Below are 25365 nucleotides of genomic sequence, written 5' to 3'. Positions count from 1 at the left end.
CAGGGTCTCTCATTAAACCTGGAGGTCATCGAGATGGCTAGCCTCACTGCTCAGCAAGCCCCATGGATCCTCCTGTCTCTGCCTCTCTAGCTCTGGGCTTGCAGGCATGTGTCACCATACCCAGGAGGTGTGTGTGTGTGTGTAACACGAGTCCTGGTGATTAAGCTCAGGTTTCATTCTTGTGTAGCAACATTTTACTGACTGAATCCCCCTAGCCCCCTCCTAACCATTCTGTTTTATTATTTGTCCACCGTCACCACCTTAACTGTCCAGGTGAGTGGCGATAAGTCTACTTATAATGTGAAGCTCTCACTGTCATCCATCCCCATAACTGAATTTCATTTTGCTAGGCTAGAACTTTGGCCTCATTAAACAATTCTTTCTTCTCCTCCTCAGCCCCTGGCAACCATCACTTCCCCTTCCGTCTCTGTGGTTTTGATTGCTGTCGTAGCTAAGGATGACTTTTCCCCTTCATGATACAGCTGAAGGAAGTGAGCTTTGAGAGCTGTGTGTCATGCTCTGGTCCCCAGTCAGTGGTGACAAAGCCCGGGATCAGTCTCAGCCAGTCTCAGCCAGTCTCAGCCAGCTCATTCCTGGACTCTTATTCTTTACCCTCCACAGTATCTGCTCTGTCATTTTGTCCTGGATAAAGAAGGGAGGCAGGAAGCACACAACCATGGACCTTATAGAACAGCCAGCACATAACACAGCATCTATAAATGCTTTTAGCCTTGACCCACAGAAAGAAATACCTCATGCATTGTTACTCGTTACATGTGCTAAACCCCATCTTCCAGGAAACAAAAGATTCCCCAAATAACATTGAAATGTTTATTTATATACTTGAGTATTTTCTGTTATGTTTTACTTAGTAAACTTGATTTTGAGACTCACAAACCAATCATATTTTACAATTTGGAAAACACTACTTTAGCAGGCTTCTTACTTAATGGTCGTTCTTAGTTTTCAATCCATGAACAGGTACTAACTCAGTTTATTCATTTGCCCTTCCTGTGTGTGCCCTAGGGATCACCCTAGGAAGGACCACAGCAGTACTTCTGTGCTAGACTAGTTCCAAAGGGCCAGAGAAGCTCTTAGCCATAGGGAGGTGACTTATCAGGCAGGAGGCTTAGCCACCCTGGCTCTGATGTTGGCCTTCCCCTGGGCTCTTCTCTTTATAGACTCTGTCTCTGGGCTCACCCCGCTGTAACCTGAAGGAGAACTTGCTGAAGGATAACTGTGCTCCAGAGTCTATTGAGTTTCCAGTCAGTGAGGCCCAGATCCTGGAGGCTAGACCACTCAGCAGCAAGGGCTCAGGAGACAGCGCCCAGATCACTCAAGTCAGCCCCCAGAGGATTGCCCTTCGACTACGGCCAGGTAGGCACGGGGATGGGTGTGAGTGGGAGAGGTAGGCGTCGGGGAATCATCTTGGGGAGAGACCTGAAACCAGTGGGCACAGGACATCAGTTGAAGGTCTGAGTAGGAACTCTTGGGGGGAGGGGCAGCACAGGATAGGACTGGGGTGGAAAGAGGAAGAGATGGGGGATGGGGGGTATGGGCAGGAGAATAGAAGAAAAGGAGAGGTATCAGGATTGGAGTCAGAAGATCTGAGTGTGAACCCCAAGTCTACCACACTAATTCTTGTGGCTCTGCCTCCTCCTGATGTGTTTTGATAGCTCTGGTGGAGGTGCAGATGAGAGGAAGGATGAGGAAGGAAGCTGTAATTTCCCTCAGGGCACAGGGAGCTGACAAAAGAGGGAGGACTGTTAGGCTGAGGTGAGCTTTTGGAAGTATCTAGACTTGACTTAACTGAATCAATAAGAATTTGAGAGAGTCCGCTCTATGCAAAGCATCTATGGGATTTGAAGACAAGCAGGCGCCATTTACTTTGGAGATGGTACCTCTGGTCAGCCTGGGGCTCACATGCAGCCCAGGCTGGCCCTTGACTTTGCAGTAGTCTTCCTGCTTCTGACTTTGTGCATGCTGGGATTAGGGACATGAGTCATCCTACCCAGCATACTTCCTGTTCTTTACAGAGTCTGAAGTGCAGCAACTGACAGTTGTATGACTTAGAATAGTAGACCCAGGGGGCCCAGAGGGTCCTACACACGGGGATGTAGATGGTGGGAAATCACAGAATGGAAAAGAAGAGGTTCAAGAGACTGCAAGAGGGCAGGGGTTGTGTGTGTGTGTATGTGTGTGTGTGTGTGTGTGGTGGGGGATGGGAGGCAACCAAAACTTTCAAGCATAATTTGATCAAGCTGTTATTCATCCCCTGTGGATGCCTACTCATGTATTTAATCCTAGAAGAGGAGGCGAAAAAACTAACATCCTTCTGCCTTCCAGATGATTCGAAGATCTTTTCACTTCAAGTGCGGCAGGTAGAGGATTACCCTGTAGACATCTACTACTTGATGGACCTGTCTTACTCCATGAAGGATGATCTGTCACACATCCAGACCCTGGGTACCAAGTTGGCCTCTCAGATGCGCAAGCTTACTAGCAACCTTCGGATTGGCTTTGGGGCCTTTGTGGACAAGCCTGTATCACCGTACATGTACATTTCTCCACCACAGGCAATCAAAAACCCTTGTCATAGGTAAGCCCTTTCTCCACAAGCCAGTGAAGCACCCCTTCCCTTTATCCCAGGCTGGTCTAAGTCCTGGTTCCTATTTTTAGCTCCAGGATTTTCCTTCACAAGTTTATTTTTTAATTTCTATTTCTGGTTTCTTTCTTTTTTCTTTCTTTAGCTATTATTTTATGTATATGAGTTCTATAGCTATCTTCAGACACACCAGGAGAGGGCATCAGATCCCATTACAGATGGTTGTGAGCCACCCTGTGGTTGCTGGGAATTGAACTCAGGTCCTCTGGAAGAGCAGTCAGTGCTCTTAACCGCTGAGCCGTCTCTCCAGCCCCTAATTTCTATTTCTATGCATGTGTTTGCATATAATGTGTGCCAGGTGACCGTGGAGGCCAGAAGAGGTGTCAGATCCCTTGGGACAGGGGTTGCAGGTGGGTGTGAGGTGCCTGACATTGGTGCTGGAAACCAGACTCTGGGAGAGCATCAAGTGTGTTCAGCGTCTAGTCACCTCTCTAGCATCTTTAAGGCCGTTTTGTTGCCTGCTTTATGCAAGAACCAAAGCAGTTCCAGCTTGTTCTCTGCCTGGAAGGTGGGCCTGCTCTCGGGAGTATTGTGCCAATAGGGCTCATGCTGACAGGGGTCTTATACAGAAGTGTCACCAGCTTCTGAGCAGAACTGAGGGGGACAAGCAAGAAGCAGAGAGAAGTCTAGATTAGCAAGAATGTAACTGTGATATCAGAGGGATTAGTTCTGTGGTCCTTATTATAGTCATCAAGGGAGCAGGTTTTACAAAGTTAGAAAAAAGCAAGAAAAATCACTTTATTGAATGCTTTAATAGCATATAGGCTGGGCTGTGGTGGCGCACGCCTTTAATCCCAGCGCTTGGGAGGCAGAGGCAGGCGGATTTCTGAGTTTGAGGCCAGCCTGGTCTACAGAGTGAGTTCCAGGACAGCCAGGGCTACACAGAGAAACCTTGTCCCGAAAAAAAAAAAAAAAACCAAAACCAAACAAAAACCAGCATATAGATGGTTACATTCTCTCTATTCACCTCCTTTTTAGAAATATATTTTTAAAAACATTTATTGTTTCATGTGTATCAGTGTTGCCTGCAAGCATGTGTGTGCCTGGTGCCATCAGAGGCCAGAAGAGGGTATTGAATGCCCTGGAGCTGGAGTTACAGATAGTTGTGAGCCACCATGTGGTTACTAAAATTAAACCTGGGTCCTCTGGAAGAGCATTCTGTGCTCTTAACCACTGAGCCACCTCTCCAGCTCCTCACACCTCCATTTATTTATTAATTAATTTATTATTTATTTATTTATTTATTTATTTATTTAATTTTTATGTTTTTTTTTTTTTTTTTGAGACAGATGTTTGCTCTGTAGCCCAGGCTGGCCTCAGCCTCCTGAGTGCTGTATTACAGGCACAAGCCAACCCACCTTATCTCTGGAGTTGGAGAAACTCTAGGAATTGCACTTAGAGTTTCATGGTTGCTAGGCAAGTGTTCTACCACTGAACAATGCCTCCAGCCCTGAGCTTCTGTTTAGCTTATGTATAGTTAGTTTTCCTGCTGTTATGATCAAATACTTGGTAGAAGTAGCTTAAGGGAGGAAAGGTTCATGTCTCTGAATATGTGTTCCATCATGACAGGTAAGGCATGAAGTGTCTAAAGTGGCTTGGTCTGTGGTGGCAGGAACCTGTGGCAGCTACTGGCTACATACCACCAGGGCTGGACAGGAAGCCGGCTTGGAACAATTCAACCTTGCCCATATAACCCTATGTATGCCAGCAAGGGTCTGTGTTAAAGGTTCTACAACTTTTAACCTTTAACCTTTAACTGTGCCAAGCTGTGCCACTACCTGGGGACCGAGTGTTCAGGCGTGTGAGCCTGTGGGGCCCAGCACACATTTAAACCATAGCAGTTTACTATTGAATGACTTACTTGACGAAGACTTTAAATCTATGTATGGTAGTGATTTAAAACTATGATTACTAGGGCTGGAGAGATGACCCAGTGGTTAAGAATGCTTCCCACTTTTCCAGAGGATCTGACAGAGTCCAGTTCCAGTACCCACGTCAGACAGCACTTAACCCAAGCCTGTAGTTCCAACTCTAGGGGATCTAATGCTGCCTTATCATCTCCGTGGGCACCTACACACACCCACTCTCTGTTTCTGTTCTCTTTTTCCTCTCCCCTCCATAATTAAAAATAAACTATATTGAAATGATGATTTCTGGGCTGGCAAAGGCATGGCTTTACTTTTTAACTTTATAAAAAAAAATTCTACAGTATAGTTTTAAACTTCTGTCCTAGCTCCATGTTTCCCCAGAAAAGACATCAGTTAGTCTGGGAAGAGCAGTGCATGACCTGTAAACTTACTGGATATCTGCTTGATTGTTGCAGTAAAAAAGTGTTAATGATTACAGCCATGTTAGCTTGAGCCCAACTCTCGAAGACTTGCTTTCCGTGGTCCCCAGATAGCTCTCACAGGAGAAGGAAGCACCCGCTTTCCGTGGTCCCCTGATAGCTCTCACAGGAGAAGGAAGCACTATTACGTCTCCATATAGATCTTGCCACTGGGCTACACTTCTAGCTCTGACTTCAACTTATGTATTAATTATTTTTCTTGTTCCTGAATGGAATATAGCTTCAGAGAGGCTATCAGAGAGCCCATGCTTGGTAAATGGGGAGCCAGGGTCTAATCTGTCCTGTCTGGTTTCATTGCTTCCTTTCTTGTTCTTTTGGCTATCTGGAGGTATGGTTATGCCACAGGGAGCTTGAAGAGCTTGGAGTCTAGACTGTCTCAGTAATTGTGATTCTGTGAGGCTGGAGGTGTAGCTGTGTGGTAGAGCATTTACCTGGCATGTATGAGACGCTGGGTTAAATCCCCAGCACACTCACACACCATGCACACACACACACACACACACACACACACACACACACACACAGACACATACACAGACACATAGAAAGAGGGAGAGACACACACAGACACCACACAGAAGCACACAGCGACATACACACAGACACATACACATAGAGAGAAAGAGAGACACACAGACACATAGAGAGACACAGACATAGACTCACAAACACACAGACACACACAGAGAGAGAGACAGAGAGAGAGAAAGAAGAGAGTGTGAGGAAAGAGAGAGAGAGAGAGAGAGAGAGAGAGAGAGAGAGAGAGAGAGAGAGAACTAATATGATATGACCTGGCTTAAGCGTGCCACCGGCCATATCTATCCCCCTCTCTTTCCCTGACCCCTGTATCACCTTTCCATCATGGCTTCTTTTTTTTTTTTTTTTTTTTTTTTGTTTTTCGAGACAGGGTTTCTCTGTGTAGCCCTGGCTGTCCTGGAACTCACTCTGTAGACCAGGCTGGCCTCGAACTCAGAAATCCACCTGCCTCTGCCTCCCAAGTGCTGGGATTAAAGGCGTGCGCCACCACCGCCTGGCTCCATCATGGCTTCTAAGATGACCTCTCATCTCCCTCCAGTATGAATACTACCTGCTTGCCCATGTTTGGCTACAAGCACGTGCTGACACTAACTGACCAGGTGACCCGCTTCAACGAGGAAGTGAAGAAACAGAATGTGTCACGTAACCGAGATGCCCCAGAGGGTGGCTTTGACGCCATCATGCAGGCTACAGTCTGTGATGTGAGTTTGGGAGGCAAGGGCTGCCAGGTGTAGCTGGCACAAATCAAAACAGGGAAGGAAACAGTTCACTTGGGGATTTCCGGTATGTTGGGGGATGGGAACCATACAGAACTTTGTACAGTGTGTGTAATAAATGGCTCCTGATACACAGTCCATTTTTATATCCATGCCAAGGCCACAGCTGACAACTCGTTAAACCACAGTAGTCTCAGATCTTTCCTAGGGAGAACATCTTTCCACATTTTCTGGAATTATTTCAGAATCAAGCCTGGGTTAACTTGACCTCAGCTAAGTGGGCAGATGTTAGGGTGGGATTTCTTCTGGCCTGGGCCAGCTCTGTGGGTGCAGATGGATTCCTGTTATGTGTGGAGTTGAAGAAGGCATGCTTTAGCCTCATGAACTAATCAACGGTGGGATGACTTCCTTATGGGGAACGAAGCCCGGGTTGGAAAACTAGTTTATGTTTAAGGCTTGGGGCTGAGGTCCCTCTCCAAGACAACTGGCTCAGCTTTTCAGCTATGCTGGTTCTGGGGTCTTTGTTTTGTATTGATGACATAGCTGAAGTCACTCTGTCTTTTTTTTTTTTTTTTTAAACAGAAAAAAATTGGCTGGAGGAATGATGCATCTCATTTGCTGGTGTTTACCACTGATGCCAAGACCCATATCGCCCTGGACGGAAGGCTGGCAGGCATTGTCCTGCCCAATGACGGGCGCTGTCACATTGGCACTGACAACCACTATTCTGCCTCCACTACCATGGTGAGATGCCTAATTCCTACTGTGGTCCATCCATGCTCACCCTGGTAGGGCAAGGCTTTTGTGCGAATTTGAAGACAGCTCTTCCTCTGGGCATCATTTGGGGCTCAGCCCATTCCTGCGTACTTCACATGGACAGTCTCATCCAGGGTATAAACTGTCTGACCATGGAGTTGTCCATGCCTGTGGCCAGTGTTCACACTGAGTCTGTAGTCATCAGTACCAGCACCTTGGCATCCATAATGGACCCACACCATGTGCCAGGCACAGCTGGAAAGCTCATGTCTTCCCTTCCTCTGTGAATAGCCCCTTCATGGGATCAAGCTCACTTGTAGTTACAGAGGAAAGACAAAGGTTTCATTGATGAAATAAAAGACCCCAGAGAGCAGAGCCTGTTGAGGAAAGGTTAAAGGGCACAGAGTCATTTGGGTTGAAGGAAAGATGGACCCGTGGATAATTTAGGATGGTACATAAAACTTCTGAAAAGTTCTTTTATGTGTTTTAGTTAACTATATTAATTAAATAAGTGGAAAGAAGCTTAAACTGAAACAGAGAAATTGCTGCAAGCCGTGAGACAAGTGTAACAGTATTTAACGTAGTAGCACTTTGGGTATTTGGGAGGAAGTTTTGACTTTTTTCCCTGTCTTGCCCCCGCCCACCCCCATTTCGTTTTTTTGAGACAGGGTCTTGGTATGCGTTCTGGGCTGGCTTGTGGCTCTCAGCCCTCTTGCTTTAGCCTTGTAGATGGGCTGGGATGGCACTATGCCGCTATGCCTGCTTTGTTTTCTGAGAAAGGGTCTCTCTTGCTCTGTATGCAGCCCGGCTGGCCTTACCCTGGCAGTTTTTCTGCCTCTGCCTTCGGAGTGTTGGGATTAGGAATCTGCACCACCATGCCTGTTAATTTTTTTCTGGTCTGGAGATTGAACCCAATGTCTCACATTATGATAAATATTGCCCAACCACCAGGCCACCCCCGGCCTACTCTGTTTTTTTTTTTTTTTTTTTAAGCCAATAAATAGAGGAACCACCTGCAGTTTTAAAATGATTAAAGGCAGGACAGGGAACTGGAGATGTCCTGTGCTCCCTTGCAAGGTCTAGGATTCCACGAACAGAGTCACGATTCGTACTGTTTCCTGGTCTCTTCTCTCTACTTTCTTGGTGTTAGCCACGTCCAAGTTGAGCATGGCCAGCTAGCTTTGACATCAGTCTATACAGAACACTGAGCAGGAGCTGTGAGAGATGGAAAAGCTCTAAGGACACTCTTAGGAGGTCTAGATGAAGAAAGAGGATATATTCCTACACACTCTTAATAGTACAGAATGCATGATAAACGCTAAGTGGGTGGTTGACACAGTCAAGGGCTATTGGCAGCGGAAGGAGGAAAGCTCTTAGTAGCTGAGATTGTCAAGGAGGGCCTCCTGGAGGAGGTGAGCTTAGGCTAAGGAGGAGGAGTACCAAGATGACAGTCACTTTAGTAGCAGGAGGATTGAGCTAGGTCAGTGCTGCGTAGAAGAGGGGTAGGGGCGAGTGACGTTTGGACCGTGAGGTTAAGATCATGTGACAGGTGACCAGTAGAGCGAGGGTAGGGCATTTGCCTGCATTTTCACAACAGTGAGAACCAGCCCACGGAGATGTTTTGAATCTGCTCGGGAAGGAAGGTGCTTGGTTTTGGAACCACCAGCCCAGGGTTCACAGCCGAGCTTCTGACTCTACCCTTTCACTAGGGCATTGAGTCATTTTCTGTTGCTAACGATGCAATAGCATGGACACAGTAAGCTGGAAAAGAGCTTTAGTTTTGGTTTTAGAGCTTGCGAATTTGAGGGACAGCATCTGGTGATGATGCCGGCTGGCTGAGTCCCAAGACTCAGGCCGTCATGAGGCGGGAGGTCAGGAAGCATGCGTGTGGGATTCTGTTTTCATTGGTTTCCTTTTGTAAAGCTAGTGAGATTCAACTCTGGGGGCTTCTAATCCTACTTACTTCCCAAAGACTCTACTCTAAATATCTTAGTGGGGTGTGTGTGTGTGTGTGTGTCTGTGTGTGTGTGTCTGTGTGTGTGTGTCTGTGTGTGTATGTCTCTCTGTGTGTGTGTATGTCTCTCTCTGTGTGTGTATGTCTCTCTCTGTGTGTCTGTGTGTATGTATGTGTGTGTCTCCACTCCCTCAGCATCTCACAGTGGGAATTCAGTTCCAGCACATGAAACCTGAGGGGCTCGCTGAAGCCACACCCAAACATAACACCCACTTTGATTAATGGGTAAAACAATCTTTTAAGTTTCACATTGCCTTGGTCATACCCCAAATAAGACAGGCTCAGAGGCTTAGAATCCAGGCACGCCTGTGAGACGCCTCCATTAACCTTCACCTTTCCCCCTTTCCAGGATTACCCATCTCTGGGGCTGATGACCGAGAAACTATCCCAGAAAAACATTAACTTGATCTTTGCAGTGACTAAAGATGTTGTCAGCCTTTACCAGGTAATTAGGACTCTGGGCTTCTCTCTTGTTACCACGGGTGGACTTGTCCCAGGTGACCAGCTCCTGCTGTTACTAGCCAAGGACCCAACCAGGAAAAATCCTTCTTAAACCCATTCTCCAGGCAGTTTACATCCCTCCCCATAGCCTTTTCCCTCCAACCTCTCACCTGTAAGGAAGCCTGTGGTGGTCTGTGATGGCAGCGGAGGTGACTCAGTGGGGGGAGGGGTATAAAGAGTTTTTTTTTAAATGTTTCTCAGATATGATAATGTGCTAGATCTGTTCTGGTAGTAAAAAGTAAGATATTCCACAGTGTTCTACAAACTTCATTTTAAGGCAGTCAGGTGGTGGTGCATCCCTTTAATCTCAGCACTTGGGAGGCAGAGGCAGGGGGATCTCTTGAGTTTGAGGATTCCTGGTCTACAGAGTGAGTGCCAGGAAAGCCAGGGCTACACAGAGAACACTATCTCGAAAAAACAAACAAACAAACAAACAAACAAACAACTACCAGTCTGACCAAGGAGGGCTTGAGGAGGAGACCACTTTCTTCAGTACGCTGTGGACATCTTTGTCTTTCTTTCTAGAATTATAGTGAGCTCATCCCTGGGACCACAGTGGGAGTCCTGTCTCAAGACTCAAGCAATGTCCTCCAGCTCATTGTTGATGCTTATGGGGTAAGGATGTTGGCACAGGAAGCCCTGGTGAGTCTGCTGGACTCGGCTTACTCATCAGAGCTTTTCAAAAAGAAGTAAAAGAGGGATGTAGTGGTTAATAGCGGAAAGGAAAGCAGACACATAACATTTCTTTCAGGAAGGAAATTTATCAAACAGCCATGCTTGGACCTGTGGGTGGGAGAATATTAGATTAAAAACAATACAGTATGGGGGTCTAAATATAACAGGGCATTAAAGGGGACAAGAGGCTTCTTTCCCTGTAGAGCCTAAAGAGGAACTTCACTAAGAGAGTGAGAGAGGTTCAGAGAAGGGGAGGAAGGGGGAAAGGGGGGGGAGGGGAGACAGATACAGAGAGACAGAGAGAGAACAAACTTCCATGAGAGCAACAGGAGGGGAGGCCCAAGGAGCCTCTATCTTCAGACCAAATCTTCCTGATGAGTCTAAGACCGAGCCCCAGACAAAGGGAAGCTCCAGCTTTTTATCCGCTTTAGGAGCGGCTGGATGTCTCCTATCACGTGATTTCACACACAGAGAAGCCAGGAGGTACTATATACATTGAGAGCAGTCAAGTCAGAGCACAGATTGCCTTGGAACTCACTGTCCCAAAGAGAGCTGCAGGGAGGCCTGACTCAGGCTGTGGGATCATGCCTAAAGGTGCAGGCCCATGTTCTAACAGAGCTCGGATTTGGGAGCCCTGACTGCCATGTGTGGCCTTACTACATTTCCCTTATGCTCCCAGAGGTAGATGGTGGCCAGTCTTGGGAGTAATGGCACCTTCTGAAATGAACCAGAAAGGAAGGCCAGGGAGGAACAGGAAGAACATGTGGGGAGCTCAGAGGTGGAGGAGGCTGCAAATGGGGATTAGATGCACAAGGATGCAGCTGTAGGGCAGAGTGGGGGAAAGCCAGGTCTCCACAACATACAAAAGAGGTGATGAGCATAGAGTCTCTACTGCGGCACTGCCAGGTAGAGCCCAGGGCAAGTCCAAGGCCACTGCCGTGGATTTGTGCGGATGGGCTTGGCTTTGGTCTGTGCCCTAACCTTTTGCCCCTTTCTGCTCAGAAAATCCGCTCTAAAGTGGAGCTGGAAGTACGTGACCTCCCGGAAGAGCTGTCGCTGTCCTTCAATGCCACTTGCCTCAACAACGAGGTCATCCCAGGCCTCAAGTCTTGTGTGGGCCTCAAGATTGGAGACACGGTGAGGTGGGCTAGGGAAGGAACTGGTACTGAAGTTCTGACCATGGGCCCCGGAATCTGTGTGCACCCCGACCCTTTCAGGAATTAGCCGTTAAAGTAGTAAAGTTGCCAGTCTTTCCCCTTGAAGCTTCTGATGCCTAAGGTTTCTAAGCCTATCAGTTGTTTGTTTGTTTTTGTTTAAGAAAGTCTGTTTTGGTTTTCCGTGTTTGCACTTGCACGTCTGATTGGAAGGGAAAGCATTTCTTAACCTATCTATTCACCCAGGGTAATGCTTCTCATACAGTGGGGCAGCAGAGCATCTGTGGGCTCCTGCAAGTGGAGCAGGCGAGAACACCTGCCCTCTTGAGACTTAAGAGTGCAAACGTTCATCTTGCCTCCATCATTGTCTTGATTATTACTGGTTTTTAAAAGATTTATTTATTTATTTATTTTTATGTATGCGAGTACACCGTCCCTGTCTTCAGATATACCACAAGAAGGCATCAGATCCCATTATAGATGGTTGTGAGCCACCATGTGGTTGCTGGGAATTGAACTCAGGACCTCTGGAAGAGCAGCTGGTGCTCTGAACCGCTGGAGCCATCTCTCCAGCCCGATTATTATTATTATTATTATTATTATTTTTAATTTTATGTGTATGGTTATTTTGCCTGCATGTATATTTGTGTATCACACATGTGCCTGGTACCCGTGGGGGCTAGTATTGAGTATCAGATTTCTTTGAAATGGAGTTACAGATGGCTGCGATCAGCTGTGTGGATTTTTGTTTTTTTGTTTTTCCAGACAGGGTTTCTCTGTATAGCCCTGGCTGGCCTTGAACTCAGAAATCCGCCTGCCTCTGCCTCCCAAGTGCTGGGATTAAAGGCATGCACCATCACTGCCCGGCTAGCTGTGTGGAATTGAACCCAGGACCTCTGGACGAACAGCCAGTGCTCTTAACCTCTGTTCCATCTCACCACCTCCCCTGGTTTTCTTAGCTGGTTCTCCTCTATTCTACCTAGTAGATGAGAGAGAGGAATGAAAAGAAATAGGTCTTCTGGTTCAGTTCCCTATAAGTTTATATTCTAAGCACACGTGTTCACACGGCATATTCTGCACCTTGCAATAAAATGCTACACAGCAATCTCTGTTTGCCATTGGCAGCTGTATGGTATAGTGTGGTGGGAAGAAACACTTTGTGAGTCTTGCTGTTATTATGTAACAATAACACTCCAGAGTAAAGTTTTCACAGGAGCTTGAGTTGGTTTATTTCTCAGGGCAAAACCAGCCTTCTATTGATTGTCTGTAACTGTCCAGTGAGCTATGTCCCAGTGGTGTCACTATGCCAGTGCACCTATTACTCTGTAGATTTGATACAATTCAGGCTGAGGAGCTCTCCTGGGCAGGTGGATTTGACATCCAATTTTGTTGTCCCTGGAAGGTCACAGTGTAGCATTTCCTTTGGGACTGGAGTCACCCAGATCCACTTAGGTCTAAATGTCTTCTTTCCATCCAGGTGAGTTTTAGTATCGAGGCCAAGGTGCGTGGCTGCCCCCAGGAGAAGGAGAAATCTTTCACTATTAAGCCTGTGGGCTTTAAGGACAGCCTCACGGTCCAGGTGACCTTCGATTGTGACTGTGCCTGCCAGGCCTTTGCCCAGCCGTTCAGCCCACTCTGCAACAATGGTAACGGGACCTTTGAGTGTGGGGTGTGCCGCTGTGACCAGGGCTGGCTGGGGTCCATGTGTGAGTGCTCCGAGGAGGACTACCGACCCTCTCAGCAGGAAGAGTGCAGCCCTAAGGAGGGCCAGCCCATCTGCAGCCAGCGGGGTGAGTGCCTTTGTGGCCAGTGCGTCTGTCACAGCAGTGACTTCGGCAAGATCACTGGCAAGTACTGTGAGTGCGATGACTTCTCCTGCGTCCGCTACAAAGGGGAGATGTGCTCTGGTGAGTACAAGTACCCACCTGCATGCTCAAGAGTCACGCGTGTGCGCGTACCCATAGTGCCTTGGGAACAAGTGGAGGGCTTGAGGTGGGCAAGGTGGGCAGAACTGAGGATCCAGTTCACTGAATAGAAAAACAGAAATGAGCAGGGAGGGAAGCAGTCCTTTTCCCCTTGCTCGTGAGACTGGAGGAAGCCAAAACGAGTAGGCAGGAGTCGAGAAACATTAAGGGGAAATAGTTTATCTTGCTTTTCTCTCTTTTGCTCTTTCTGATAATGTTGCAAGTTCCTTGTCCTTTTGAATTTAAGGACCAATGTATTTCTCATCTTAAAAAAATCAGTCTCATGGTAGTTAAACGGCTTGTGTTTACAGATGGATGATGTTGGGATATACTGTAAGGTTAATGATAATTTTACTTGAATTTATTTTTCTATCCCCAGAGATTTAGAAAGTAGTAGTACATATGCAAGACACTGGGGGCCCTTAGAACAGTCCTTGGAAAATGGTGTGCTTGTGCTAACGTCACCCCTGTTTGTCTCTGTTACTATTATTTGTATGTTGACCCTGTGCTGTCCAAAATGGTAGCCACCAGCCACATGTGGCTATTTAAACTAGTTGAGATGGAAAATGTAAGTTCAGCTTTTCAGTTGGCCAGTAGCCACATGTGGCTAGTGGTTATCATACTGGACCATGCAGAGAGCGAACATTTTGACCTAGCAGAAAGTTCCACAGGATGGTGTGGCCATAGAGACTTCCTACCTGCAGATGAAAAGTGTATGTGTGCATGTGTGTGTGCACATGTGTACATGCCTGTAATCCCAGCATTATAGACTATAATTAGGAGGTCAAGGCCATCCTTAGCTACATGTGTGCACATGTGTGTACACATGAGTGTACACTGTGTTTGTGCATGTGTGTGAATGCACATGTGTGTATATGGCTATACAGACTAGAGGTGGCCATTGTGTGTCTTCTTCAGTCACTCTCTACCCTACTTTTTGAGACAGGGTCTCCCACTGACCCTGGAGCTCACCAGTTGGCTAGTCTGGTTGGCTGTGAGCTCCAGAGACCCGACAGTTTCTGCTTCAAAGTGTTGAGATTACAGCACACATATGTGTGGGCCGCTGAGCCTGGCTTTGTGTTTTTAAAACCTGGTGCTGGAGATCTGAACTCAGGTCCTCATGCTTGCAACACAAGCTATCTCTCCAGCCCGAGGACTAGAATTTTGAGCCCTTTGACCGGCAGAATTCTGAGTTGTCCCACTGTGAAATTCAGTGCAGTCCTGAGGCCTATTGGTAACTTCAAACTGGCCCCAGAGACCAATTTTAGGTTCTTTTCCAACAAAAGAGGAGCCAAAATCATGGTTAATATGGTCTTTACCTGAATACTCTAAGGGCAAATGGTCAGCCTGAGTTCTTAGGCTCTGGAGGTAGGTTTATGTTGGACTGTAGCTTCTGTTTGGGACAGACAAACTGCAGGCATTTGCGAGCGGCATCAGCTGGAGCTGATTTATTTACAGTATACTGTGTGAACAACTGAACAGAGGCAGTATAACTGTTTTCTGTGGTGATCTAAGACCCAGATGGGCTTCATTTGCATTGGGGTTTAGCCAGTTGAGCTAAGTGACTCAGGTGCTCACTTTAACATGGTGGCACAAGCTTGTAATCCCAGCATTAGAGACTCTAATTAGGAGGTCATCCTTAGATACATAGTAAGTTTGAGGCTTGTTCAACACCCAACTACCACCACCGCCGCCGCCACCGCCACCACTGCCACCAAAAAGCTCAACAAGAAAGATAAATATGCCATGTAAAAACAGGCCCCAAGGGGCTGGAGAGACTACTCAGTGGTTAAGTGTGTACTATTCTTGTTGATGACCTAGGCTCAGGTTTCAGGTACCTCATGAGCACCTGCCACTCTGGTCCTAGAGATGCCTCTGACCTCTAAGGTGCCCCGAATTCAAAATACATGTGGTTACCATATGCATAATTAAAAAAATCTTTTAAAAACACGTCCCACAAACATAAAACCTTTTCTGATCTGTAACATTGTTCACTTCAGTTATGCCAGCAGATTTTGAGAAAGGGCTTGGGGGAAAGTGATATCACTATTAAATTAGTGATAAAATTATTAAATAAATTATAATAATTAACTGATAGAATTATTAAATTATTATATCATTATTAAATTAACTAAATTAGTGGCCAGAGATCAGGACCCCGGTGATGAAAGCGGGCACGCAGTAGAACTTTGAATGAGGGTGAGAGGCAGGGGCTTCAGCTCATTTTAATATTTAACAATATTTCTATCATGTTCATACTACCAAAGGCACACACGAGGAGCAGGCTGGGAGTGCCAGGTGAGCTTGGCCTAGAAAAGGCCTCAGAAGAGCCTCCCAGCCCCTTCACCTCTTCAGAAATGGTTGGTCCAGTGTGTGGTCTGGGGGAGGGGTCCCAGCCAGAGTGCATTTTCTTTGGCTGCCAACCCCACAGAGCCTTTGGCAAATTCCCACCCCCAAGCTTCACTCCAGTCCCCCCTCCCGGGTGGGGGGACTCCTTGGGATGCTGCACCCACTTTACTGCTTCTTGCCAGGGTGTCTGGTGCCCATTGAGCTTCATGGCTTGTCCCTGTGACACTGCTATCTCATCCTTAGGAATACATGTTCATGGGGTGCTTGGCATTGTGCTGACATTTAGTTTCCGTGGGTGAACAAGGGGTCATGTGTGATTCCTGACCTCTCAGAGCCAATGTCCAGCACGTCAGTGTCCCTCTTCGATGCCCGCCTTGTGGGTGGGCATCAAGGGGCAGGACTTCTGTGACTGCTCCTTCTCAGCCTGTGATCTCTAAGCATGCAGGTTGTTGCCTGGTCCGCTCCTCCCCACTTCAGGCTTGGTCTTTGAGGTTGCTTGTACCTCTAACCTGTTCCCCCTCTACCTCAGACAGCAGGGAGACAGAGAATGCATCCTTCCTCCCAGGCTCTTTCCCACCTGCTGCACACAGATAGGCTTCCTCTATGGGCTAGGCCTTATGCTGTAGTCACATGGGAGGAACAGGTATCAACAGACAATTTTACTGCTTATTTAATATGCCAAAGTGTCTGTCACATTAGGAGTTACAACCTGCTGAAACCCAGAAACGAGATGTCTGTAGAGTCCCCAGAGAGAGACTCATGGATAGGGCAGTTTCATGGAGGTGATGTCTGATGGATCTCTAAGGAAGGCTGGTTCTCACAGGAAAGGAGTGGAATCGTAAGTCAGTCCAGAAGTCTGGCTTTGCCGGGAGAGTAACCATGTTCCCTCTGACTGAAACCCTTCCTCCTCGCTCTCTTGCTCCCTCCTCTGGCTTTCCTGTGAACTCAGCCTAGGCCCCCCTATGGTTGGAGAGGTACCAACATTGTGACATTACTGTACTGTGATTTCCTTTTAAGGGCTGACTCTGCCAGGGCCTGGGGTCAGCCTGCTGGCTCCAGCTACCCACTTTGATTCCCGACATCACTCTCTGGCTGGCCCTCTTGTCAAAGATCACTTTGTTTTGCCTCACAAAGGAAACACTGTGGGATGTGGGTTCTGCGGAGGCCAAGGCCTCTTCTGAGTCCTGCCAGGCCTCTGTGGCATCCTTCTTTCTCCCTCCAGGAACCGTGGCTAAAAGCAAGCGTGGTGGACACGGTGGAGTGCCTACTGTCTGGCATACCACCCCCAGCTGCCGCTCGGGAGGGCTGGCTGATTAGAGCTCACAGCTGCCCTTTCTTTGGTTCGGACAGGTTCAGCCTTGCCTTCAGAAGTTGAGCAGGGAAGGAAGGTTGTGCAAGGGCAGCTCCTCTTCCTCAGAGTGTGGTGCTACTCGTGTTTCCAAACTCACCATGGGCTCAGGCTGGAAGGAGTTTCTATCCTAGATCATATACCGGCTGCACGCGCATGTGTGCGTGTGCGTGTGTTTGTGCGTGCATGCCCATGTAAGCATGTACTAGTATGTGCAGGCACATATCCATGTGTAGAAATTAGAAGACCATTCTGCCATTTCTCAGGAATTGTCTACCTTGCTTATGGAGTCAGGGTCTCTTGCTTGGACCTGGTTTGTGGGCAAGCCCCAGGCACCTACCTGTCTTTGCCTTCCTAGTGTTGGAGTTACAAATACATGCCAGCATATCTGGCTTTTTTTTTTTTTTTTAAATGAGTTCTAGGGCTAGAACTCAGATTTTCTAGACCATGGCAATCACTTTACTGACTGATCTATTTCCTAAGCCCCACTGGCTTTTGGCTCCTGCCTCCCTCCCTTCTCAGTATAACGTGCTTTTAGAGAGCTCAGTCTCAAGACCTAGAGTATTTCTCCTTCTCAGTTTTCCTGCAAGCCCCAGCTTAATCTCTATGGGTAGCTTGCTTCTGGTCTTACCTTTAAAAAAAATTAAAACAGATTTCTAATGAATTAATTAGTTAATTATGTTTCTCAAGATAGGGTTTCTTTGTATAGTCTTGGCTGTCCTGGAACTAGATCTGTAGATCATGATGGCCACAGAAATTCACCTGCCTCTGACCCCAGAGTGCTGGGATTAAAGGTGTGTGCCACCACCACATGGCTATTTTTTATGTTGCTAAAATGATTTATTTTTATTTTATGCACATTCGTGTTTGCCTGCATGTATATCTGTGTGAGAGGATGGAATCACTTGGAGCTGGAGTTACAGACAACTGTGAGCCACCATGTTGGTGTTGGGAATTGAACCTGGGTCTTCAGAAGAGCAGCCAATGCTCTTAAACACTGAACCATCTCTCTAGCCCCTTTTATATGTACAGGTGTTCTGCCTGCATGTTCATCTTTACACCATGTGCATGCAGTGCCTGTGGGGGACAAAAGAGGGCACTGCATCTCCCTAGGATTGCAGTTACAGACACCCTGTGGATTGAGGGGCTCCAACTCTAGCCTTCTGGAAGAGCAACCAGTGCTGTTAATGGCTGAGTCATCTCTCCAGCCCTAATGTAGAGCCTAGGCTGGCCTTCACCTTGTGATCTTCCTGTCTCTGTCTCTTTAGCATATGCTATGGGCCTACTGCAACTGTTCTAAGAAACACGTATTTCTTCTTAAGGAGTCCTGTAGCTGAGTCGTATTTACATGTTTGAGTCCTGAACAATGATGTGTTTATGAGAGGGCAGTGCAGGGCCACAAGTGTAGGGGCCCACAGTGTCTAAAAGACTGGGCTCGTCGAGAGCAGGAGGTGTGGTCCAGTTACCGTCAGGGTATGGCCACTCTCTCCCTGGAGTGACTGATGTGATTTCCAGACCAGAATCTGCTCTTTTCTGTCCTCTAGTTAGCAGTCATATTTGATTACCTGTCCAGTTCTTCCTGATGCAGAGCACTAGAGAGTGGGCCACTTTTTGTAGGGTTTAATGGCCAACTTTTAAACTCCTGTTAAGTGAATAGGAGAGCAATCCAGCATTGCGAGGTAAAGCCTGCCTTCAAGCAGCCTGCCCTCCCATGCCAGGCTCCCTCCCAGTCCCACACTCGGGGAAGTGAATGACCCCTCCACAGCAGGTCTAGTGGCTTGCAATACTGTAGTACCACAGCACAGGGCACATCTGCTGTGTGTGTGTGTGTTTTCCATGGATTGAGGAGACTGCAAACTCCCCTGTAGCACGGATCTTGTCTGGCATGCTCACTGATGAATCTCCGGTGTCCAGCATGTGGTACGAGTTCAATAAATGGGTGTTGGGTACATGGGTGTTGTGTTTTATAAAAAGATAACGAGAGAAGGAATATGTTTGGTGGAGGTGCGGTAAGGTGTGGGGGAAGGGGTGCCTCTGTGGGCCGATGCTGAGGCACCCCTTCTCCCTGAGGGACCAGCCACAGGACAGTATAGTATAGAATAGAGTTTATTCAGGATATGGGGAGAAGAGTTGAGGGAGTAGAGACAGAGAAAGGCACGCGCACCGCGCGCGCGCGCGCACACACACACACACACAGAGAGAGAGAGAGAGAGAGAGAGAGAGAGAGAGAGAGAGAGAGAGAGAGGAGTAGAGGCTGGCCATAAGCATGTGGAGAGAGGGGGGAGGGGAATGGGGAGAGAGAGGGGTAAGGAGCAAGAGGACAGAGCAAGAAGGCAAGAGAGAGAAGAGGGGCAAGCAGCCCCCTTTATAATGAGTCGGGCACACCTGGCTATTGCCAGGTGACTGTGGGGTGGAGCCTAGACTAAATGCCAACAGTGGGTGACTGAACTGTCTGCCTACTTCATAAAAGACTTCATGGAAATCCCCACTAATGATACAGCTAATGTGATAAACGTGTCGCTTACCAAGAAGCTCACAGTTTAGAAAGAGCAGCTGATAAAGGAGCAAGGGGCCACAGAGTGACAGTGCACATAGAGGTTGTAACGTGTGGGGAGAGCACCTGAGGAGGCCCTTGACTCCACCTGAAGAGGAAGGGACACTTGAGTTGGGCCTTAAGGGTGAATCGGGACTTGATAGTGGTCACAGGGTGAAAGGGAGTCTAGAGAAAAAGAACAATATGAACAGAAACAGGAGACCATAAAACTGCAGAAGGCTGGGCCCTGTCCAGGCTGAGCCCTGACTCCGCTCGCCGTGGGGCCAGTTACACGACCTTTCTGGCACTATGAGGTTGTAAGGTAAGGAGCTACAGAGTGTGACATGCACTTGGCACTACTGAATGCTCAGCAGATGTCCACGCATGTCACTGTCACTGCTGGGAATACCGATGGCACAGGTGCCAGTGGGAATATTAAACTTCCTTGGGATTGGAGAGTAATAGAAGTCTCTTCTCTAAATGCTCCCCAAAGCTGCCCTACTGTGCTCTCATCACACAGGGTGACAGGACATGTTAGTTATTTCTCTCACTGTTACAAAGTACCTGAGAGACATGAAGGAGGGAAAATTTGTTTTGGCTCACGGTTTCAGAGGGTCCAGTCCATGTTTGCTTGGCCACAAACAAACATAAAAGCAGGAGCGTGCGGGTAGAAGAGAGCTGCTCGCTTCATGGCCAGCTGGAAGCAGAGAGCAAGCCAGGAATTGGTCAGGGAGACATCTACTATACCTTGCAAGGACCCACCGGTGGTGACATTTTTATTTAACTAGGCCTCGCTGCTCAAGTTTACAGAACGTCTCAGAATAGCGTTACGGGCTAAAACCCAAGCAGACGAGGGGCATATGAGAAGAAGACAGGTTGGATCGGTGAGGCTGCATGCCGTTGAACCACGCTTACAACTTCAGAAATGAATCATGATAAATGTTTCTGCAGCCTTGCGGTGCAGGTGCAGGTGGAGTTGCTCAGCTGAAGTTTGTTGGGGGCTTTTGGGTTCTGTGAGGTTTGGTGGAGGACTTTGAACTGTGTGAGGTTATTGCTAACCACATCACTCTGTTTACCTCTGAACACTCTCTCCTCTTCTCACTCAGCTTTTCTCCTTTTCTGCTGCCTACTCTCTATGGCACTCACGGGATTTATTTAGCAGTGTTGGCCCTCCGCAGGCTGTAAGGTAGGCTGTATTTGTTCCATGTGCTTCCTTGGCTCTGTTGGCTGACTCCATAGGCTCTCAGTGCCTTCTCTCTGGCCCCTGGGTACCCTACCCCATCTACCTGCATACCCAGGGCATGCTGTGTACCTTCCCTTCCCGACACTGGGCACAAGGCTGTACCATTCTTCCTTCTCATTCCAGTGCTCTTTACCAACTCATGCATTCTCCCCCAGACCCTTGCTTCTTACCTTGCAAGGTGACAGTTAGCTGGTTTGAGAAACACAGTAATGGACCTTGGTGGCTGGTCCATTATTTTGTTTGTGGGAGGGGCTAACTTGTTCAAGTTAGAGCCCACATTGGCGTCTGACCTAACAGGGAAAAGATAACAATAGTGAGGGTTGGCCTTTTGTGTCAGGCTGGAGAGGGAACAGTCATGTCAGGTCAAAAGAAGACAGGTGTAGGGGCTGGAGGAGCCCTTTCCCATCACAACACTCTGTCATAGTTCCTGAGTGTCCTGTGTGGGCACAGGCTGTGGGCCAGCCCTCGGGTCTAAGGAGATGGCTTTAATCTTCAGACGGATGCTGGTGAAGGACGAAGGGCAAGAAAAAGGGCAGGGAGTTTGGGAGACTTAGATCTGAATACTCCTCTGCTTTCCAGGTTTCTGCCCAGGATGCCTAAATTGCAGTTTGTCTCTCTGGGGGGTAGAGCTCTTCTGGCAGTGAGCCAGGTCCCATGCTCACCTGCAGAGTCATTTTAGTGTGGTGATGTGGTAATTCATTAATCTGCTCTAAACTCTCCAGTGGGTGTACATGCAGTCTCTACACCAGCCCAAATGTTGTTTTGGATTCCAGAATGAAACGCATGCACTCATGCACGCACAGCCTTATTTTAATGTGCTCAGTGGCTGGGCACATCCAAACCTCACCGCAGTTAACACTCTCTCCCCTCCGAATAGTCTTGAATTATTACTAAAATCTATATTCTAACTTGGTTGCCTGGACCCAGTTGGGCAGCCCTCTCGGGCCTCGCTCTCCTGGCTCCTTCAGGTGGCTGTTTGCTTTCGCTTCTCCATCTCTCAAGCTAGATCCTTCCTGCTTCCCCATTATGGCGATTCTCCAACCTCCTTCCCGTGGACCCTTGCCTGGGAAATGTAAGGTCTAGCTTCTGTCTCCCTGCCTAGCCATTGGCTGCCGGCAAGTTTAATTGCCAATTAGAGCCAACTGGGGGCAGGGACCCTCAGCGCCTTACAGGCAGCCGAGTAGATGTCCGTGTGATTTTGGGATTTGAATTAACACAAATAGCATCAGGACCAATCCACAAGTGTGGTTGGGAGAACAGGGGGATGGTTCGTGGCCTGTTGCCATGGGGTGGGCTTCTCACCAGCTGGTCTGCTGTCCTGGCTCTGTTTGTAGGTCATGGTCAGTGCAACTGTGGGGACTGCGTGTGTGACTCGGACTGGACTGGCTACTACTGCAACTGTTCCACACGCACCGACACCTGCATGTCTACCAACGGGCTGCTATGCAGCGGCCGGGGCAATTGCGAGTGTGGCAGCTGTGTGTGCCTCCAGCCAGGCTCCTATGGGGACACCTGTGAGAAATGTCCCACCTGCCCAGATGCCTGCTCATTTAAGAAGTGAGTGAACAGTGTGGAGAGAGTTGGGAGGCTGGAAGAAGGAAGTGGGGCCCCTGGCCTAGCACTCCCAACTCTTGAGGATCTGTCTAGAGAACAGTTTGGCAAATGGCTGCTTCCTTTTTTTCTGTCAATGCTTTTCTTTGGGGAAGTTGGAGGTGGCCCCCAGCTGTGCAGGGACCAATGCAGAACGGTTGGAGCAAGCCTTCTTCCAGAGTGGCATCACGAAGCCCTCTGCATAGGGACAGGGAGCAGATAGGATATTCTCCGAAATTCCCAGTGCAGTGTTCTGATTTCAGTGTTAGGGGTGGAAGTTACGGTGGGCCTCAGGTGGAGTGGACATTTGTCAGTACGAAGTTGCCCTGTCTGGATGTTGAGGAAGCATCAGTCAGCACAAGTCTGTGGCTCTGCCATGGCCAGGTTCGTAGTCCTGCACTCTGAGCTGCGGTAGGGCCCAGTGCTTAGAAGAAAGAGCTCATGCTGGGCTAATGTGGTTGCTGTCTTGAAATTCTTAGGTAAAAGAATTTTAATTTTTCAGTGGACTCTCAAATCATGTGACCAACTCTGACCTTAAACCTCTGAGAATTGGTGGGAAGTCACCATCACAATCACCTTCACCATCACAATCACCATTACCTTCACCATCACCATCACAATCACCATCACCTTCACCATCACCATCACCTTCACCATCAACTTCACCATCACAATCACTATCACCTTCACCATCACCTTCACCATCACCTTCACCATCACCTTCACCATCACCTTACAATCACCATCACCATCACCTTCACCATCAACTTCATCATCACAATCACTATCACCTTCACCATCACCTTCACCATCACCTTCACCGTCACCTTCACCATCACCTTACAATCACCATCACTTTCACCATTATCATTGTCACCATCACCATCTTCTGAAGAAGGTTAATGAAGTCTATTTGATTCTAAGTTCAGAACCAGGTTAGTCTCTATAGTGAGACCCCATCTCAGATCCAGGGTTGGCTGGCCAGGTCCTGTCTGTGGGTGAGGAGGGCTCTTCATTCCTGAGCTCCATGATGCCTTCTAGGTATGTGGCATACGTAGGGCTGACCCTCCCTCACTTTAGTTGCTGTGTTCTCTCTCTAGGGAGTGTGTGGAGTGTAAGAAGTTCAGCCGGGGAACGCTGCATGAAGAAAACACCTGCAACCGTTACTGCCGAGATGACATCGAGTCTGTGAAAGAGCTGAGTAAGTCTGAGAGTTTCGTAAGCCTAGGCTGCACATTCATAAGCCCAGGCTGTACACAGTTCCATTCCGTTCTCAAAACCCACCAGCTTCCTTTTCTAAGGAGAAGAGCAGTTGCCACCTCAAGAAATGCCTTGCAGGTCTGATGTGCAGTGGGCTTCCTGAGAGTCCCCTTCGTCCTTGCAAATGTTTTTCGTAGCTCATACCTCCTGCTACCTGAAGCCCCAGGCTCAGCAAGAGCCTGTGCAAGGACGTGCAAGTCAGATAATTCTTACTCTTAAAGGAGAGGACAGTAGCAGACTTGATTTTATAGATGAAGAAACCAAGGTGTAGACCTGTGGCTGCCACCCCTAGCTCAGGAGGCAGGTAAGCAACACTGGGCCTGGTGGCACTCACCTGTCACCCTGTCACCCTGTCACCCAGGAGGCTGAAGTTGGTGGATCTTCACTTTGAAGCCACCTTGGGTACAGGCATGAGTATTCCAGGCTAGCCCCTCAGGTACAGAGCAAGACCAATTCTCAAAAAGCTATTTAAAAAAAGTGTTAAGGAGCTGGAGAGATGGCTATGTGGTTTAGAGCAAGGGCTTGTCTGCAGAGGACAGGGGTTCAGTTCCCAGCATTCACATGGTGGCTAGTAACCATCTGTAACTCCAGTTCTGGAGGATCCAGTGCCCTCTTGTGGCCTCTATGGGAACTGCACACACACGGTGCACAGACACACCTGCAGACAAAATACCTATATACATAAAATAAAAAACAGGATCTAGAACCAGTGTTAAGTAATGTCCAGGCTTTTGCTTATAGCTGGTTGGTTTTCAGGGAAACCTTCAGCCTTATGGATACGTGATCATGGCTGCTCTCTTATAGCTCTTTTGACTTTCTGGACAACCCCCTCCCCACCCCCATCCCCCACTGAAGTATAAACAGGAGTCAAGTTTCTTATTTATTGTCATTCAGGCTTGTACTCTGTGCTGTCTTTTAAAGATGATCTTTGCTGCTTTCGATATATCTGGTACGTTTTCTGAGTTGAGAGGGACCGGGTGGTGCCCGGGAGATGCCAATCTGTGCACAGATAGCGATCACCCGTGCAGAGGGGAAACGCCACAGGAAGACAGTTAGCTTCGGGTGAGGGAGTTACAGGGGAATCAGATCTCTGGACCTTTGGTTGCAGAAGTGAGCTGCAGGGAGGTGGGTGGTTAGGGGTTGAATTCGAAGAAGTGTTCTTTCCTTGAGAGGAGACCAGGTTTGCTGTGATCAGCGATGGGGGGGGGAAGGCAGGGGGAGGGGGAGGGAGAAGAAGGGGTTGGGGGAGGGTTTCTCTGACCTCCTTGAGTCTACTTTTCTTTATCTAGGAAAGAGAAACAGTGGCCCCGCCTAACAGGGAGAGTTAAGTGACATGAAATAGACAGTTGCTAACATAGAGTAGGTGTCCACCTCCTTCTCTTTCCTTTCTCTGCTCGCCCAATGGTTATCATTCATTTCCTGATACGGCCCTTGTCGGTTTTACCTGTCTGCATCCATCAGTGTATGGTGAGGTACCCCCAGTGGGGACTAGCTAACCCGCAGTGTCTGGCAGTGACCAGCAGGTTTCAGAAGGAGGTGGGCAGAAGTATGGTGGGAGTCAGGGACAGAGGGGTGTATATGTGTGTGTGTGTGTGGGGGGGGGTAAGAGGGAGGCACACCAGGTCAGAAAGAGAAGTGAAAGGGCTGGAAGAGCTGCACAGACAATCTGAGGAGTGTTGGGGAAGCAGAGGAAGGAAAGAGGGGAAGGGGGCG

At 48.1% G+C, this 25365-nt stretch overlaps 1 protein-coding gene across 1 annotated transcript in view; it reads left to right on the top strand.

The window, feature by feature from the left end:
- The window catches only part of Itgb3 (integrin subunit beta 3), a 57089-nt gene that overhangs the window by 23077 nt on the left and 8647 nt on the right, over positions 1 to 25365 (top strand). Inside the window, exons 3-12 of the mRNA XM_076935628.1 lie at positions 1182 to 1377; positions 2347 to 2599; positions 6088 to 6250; positions 6848 to 7009; positions 9385 to 9480; positions 10062 to 10151; positions 11214 to 11353; positions 12848 to 13272; positions 22137 to 22359; positions 23493 to 23593. Of these exons, the coding sequence (XP_076791743.1) occupies positions 1182 to 1377; positions 2347 to 2599; positions 6088 to 6250; positions 6848 to 7009; positions 9385 to 9480; positions 10062 to 10151; positions 11214 to 11353; positions 12848 to 13272; positions 22137 to 22359; positions 23493 to 23593 (1849 nt within the window). The remainder of the gene's footprint in view (positions 1 to 1181; positions 1378 to 2346; positions 2600 to 6087; positions 6251 to 6847; positions 7010 to 9384; positions 9481 to 10061; positions 10152 to 11213; positions 11354 to 12847; positions 13273 to 22136; positions 22360 to 23492; positions 23594 to 25365) is intronic.

This window comes from Arvicanthis niloticus, chromosome 6, assembly GCF_011762505.2.
Source record: "Arvicanthis niloticus isolate mArvNil1 chromosome 6, mArvNil1.pat.X, whole genome shotgun sequence".
In the NCBI taxonomy this organism is placed as follows: domain Eukaryota; kingdom Metazoa; phylum Chordata; class Mammalia; order Rodentia; family Muridae; genus Arvicanthis; species Arvicanthis niloticus.
This window is presented reverse-complemented; position numbering and strand designations above follow the sequence as displayed.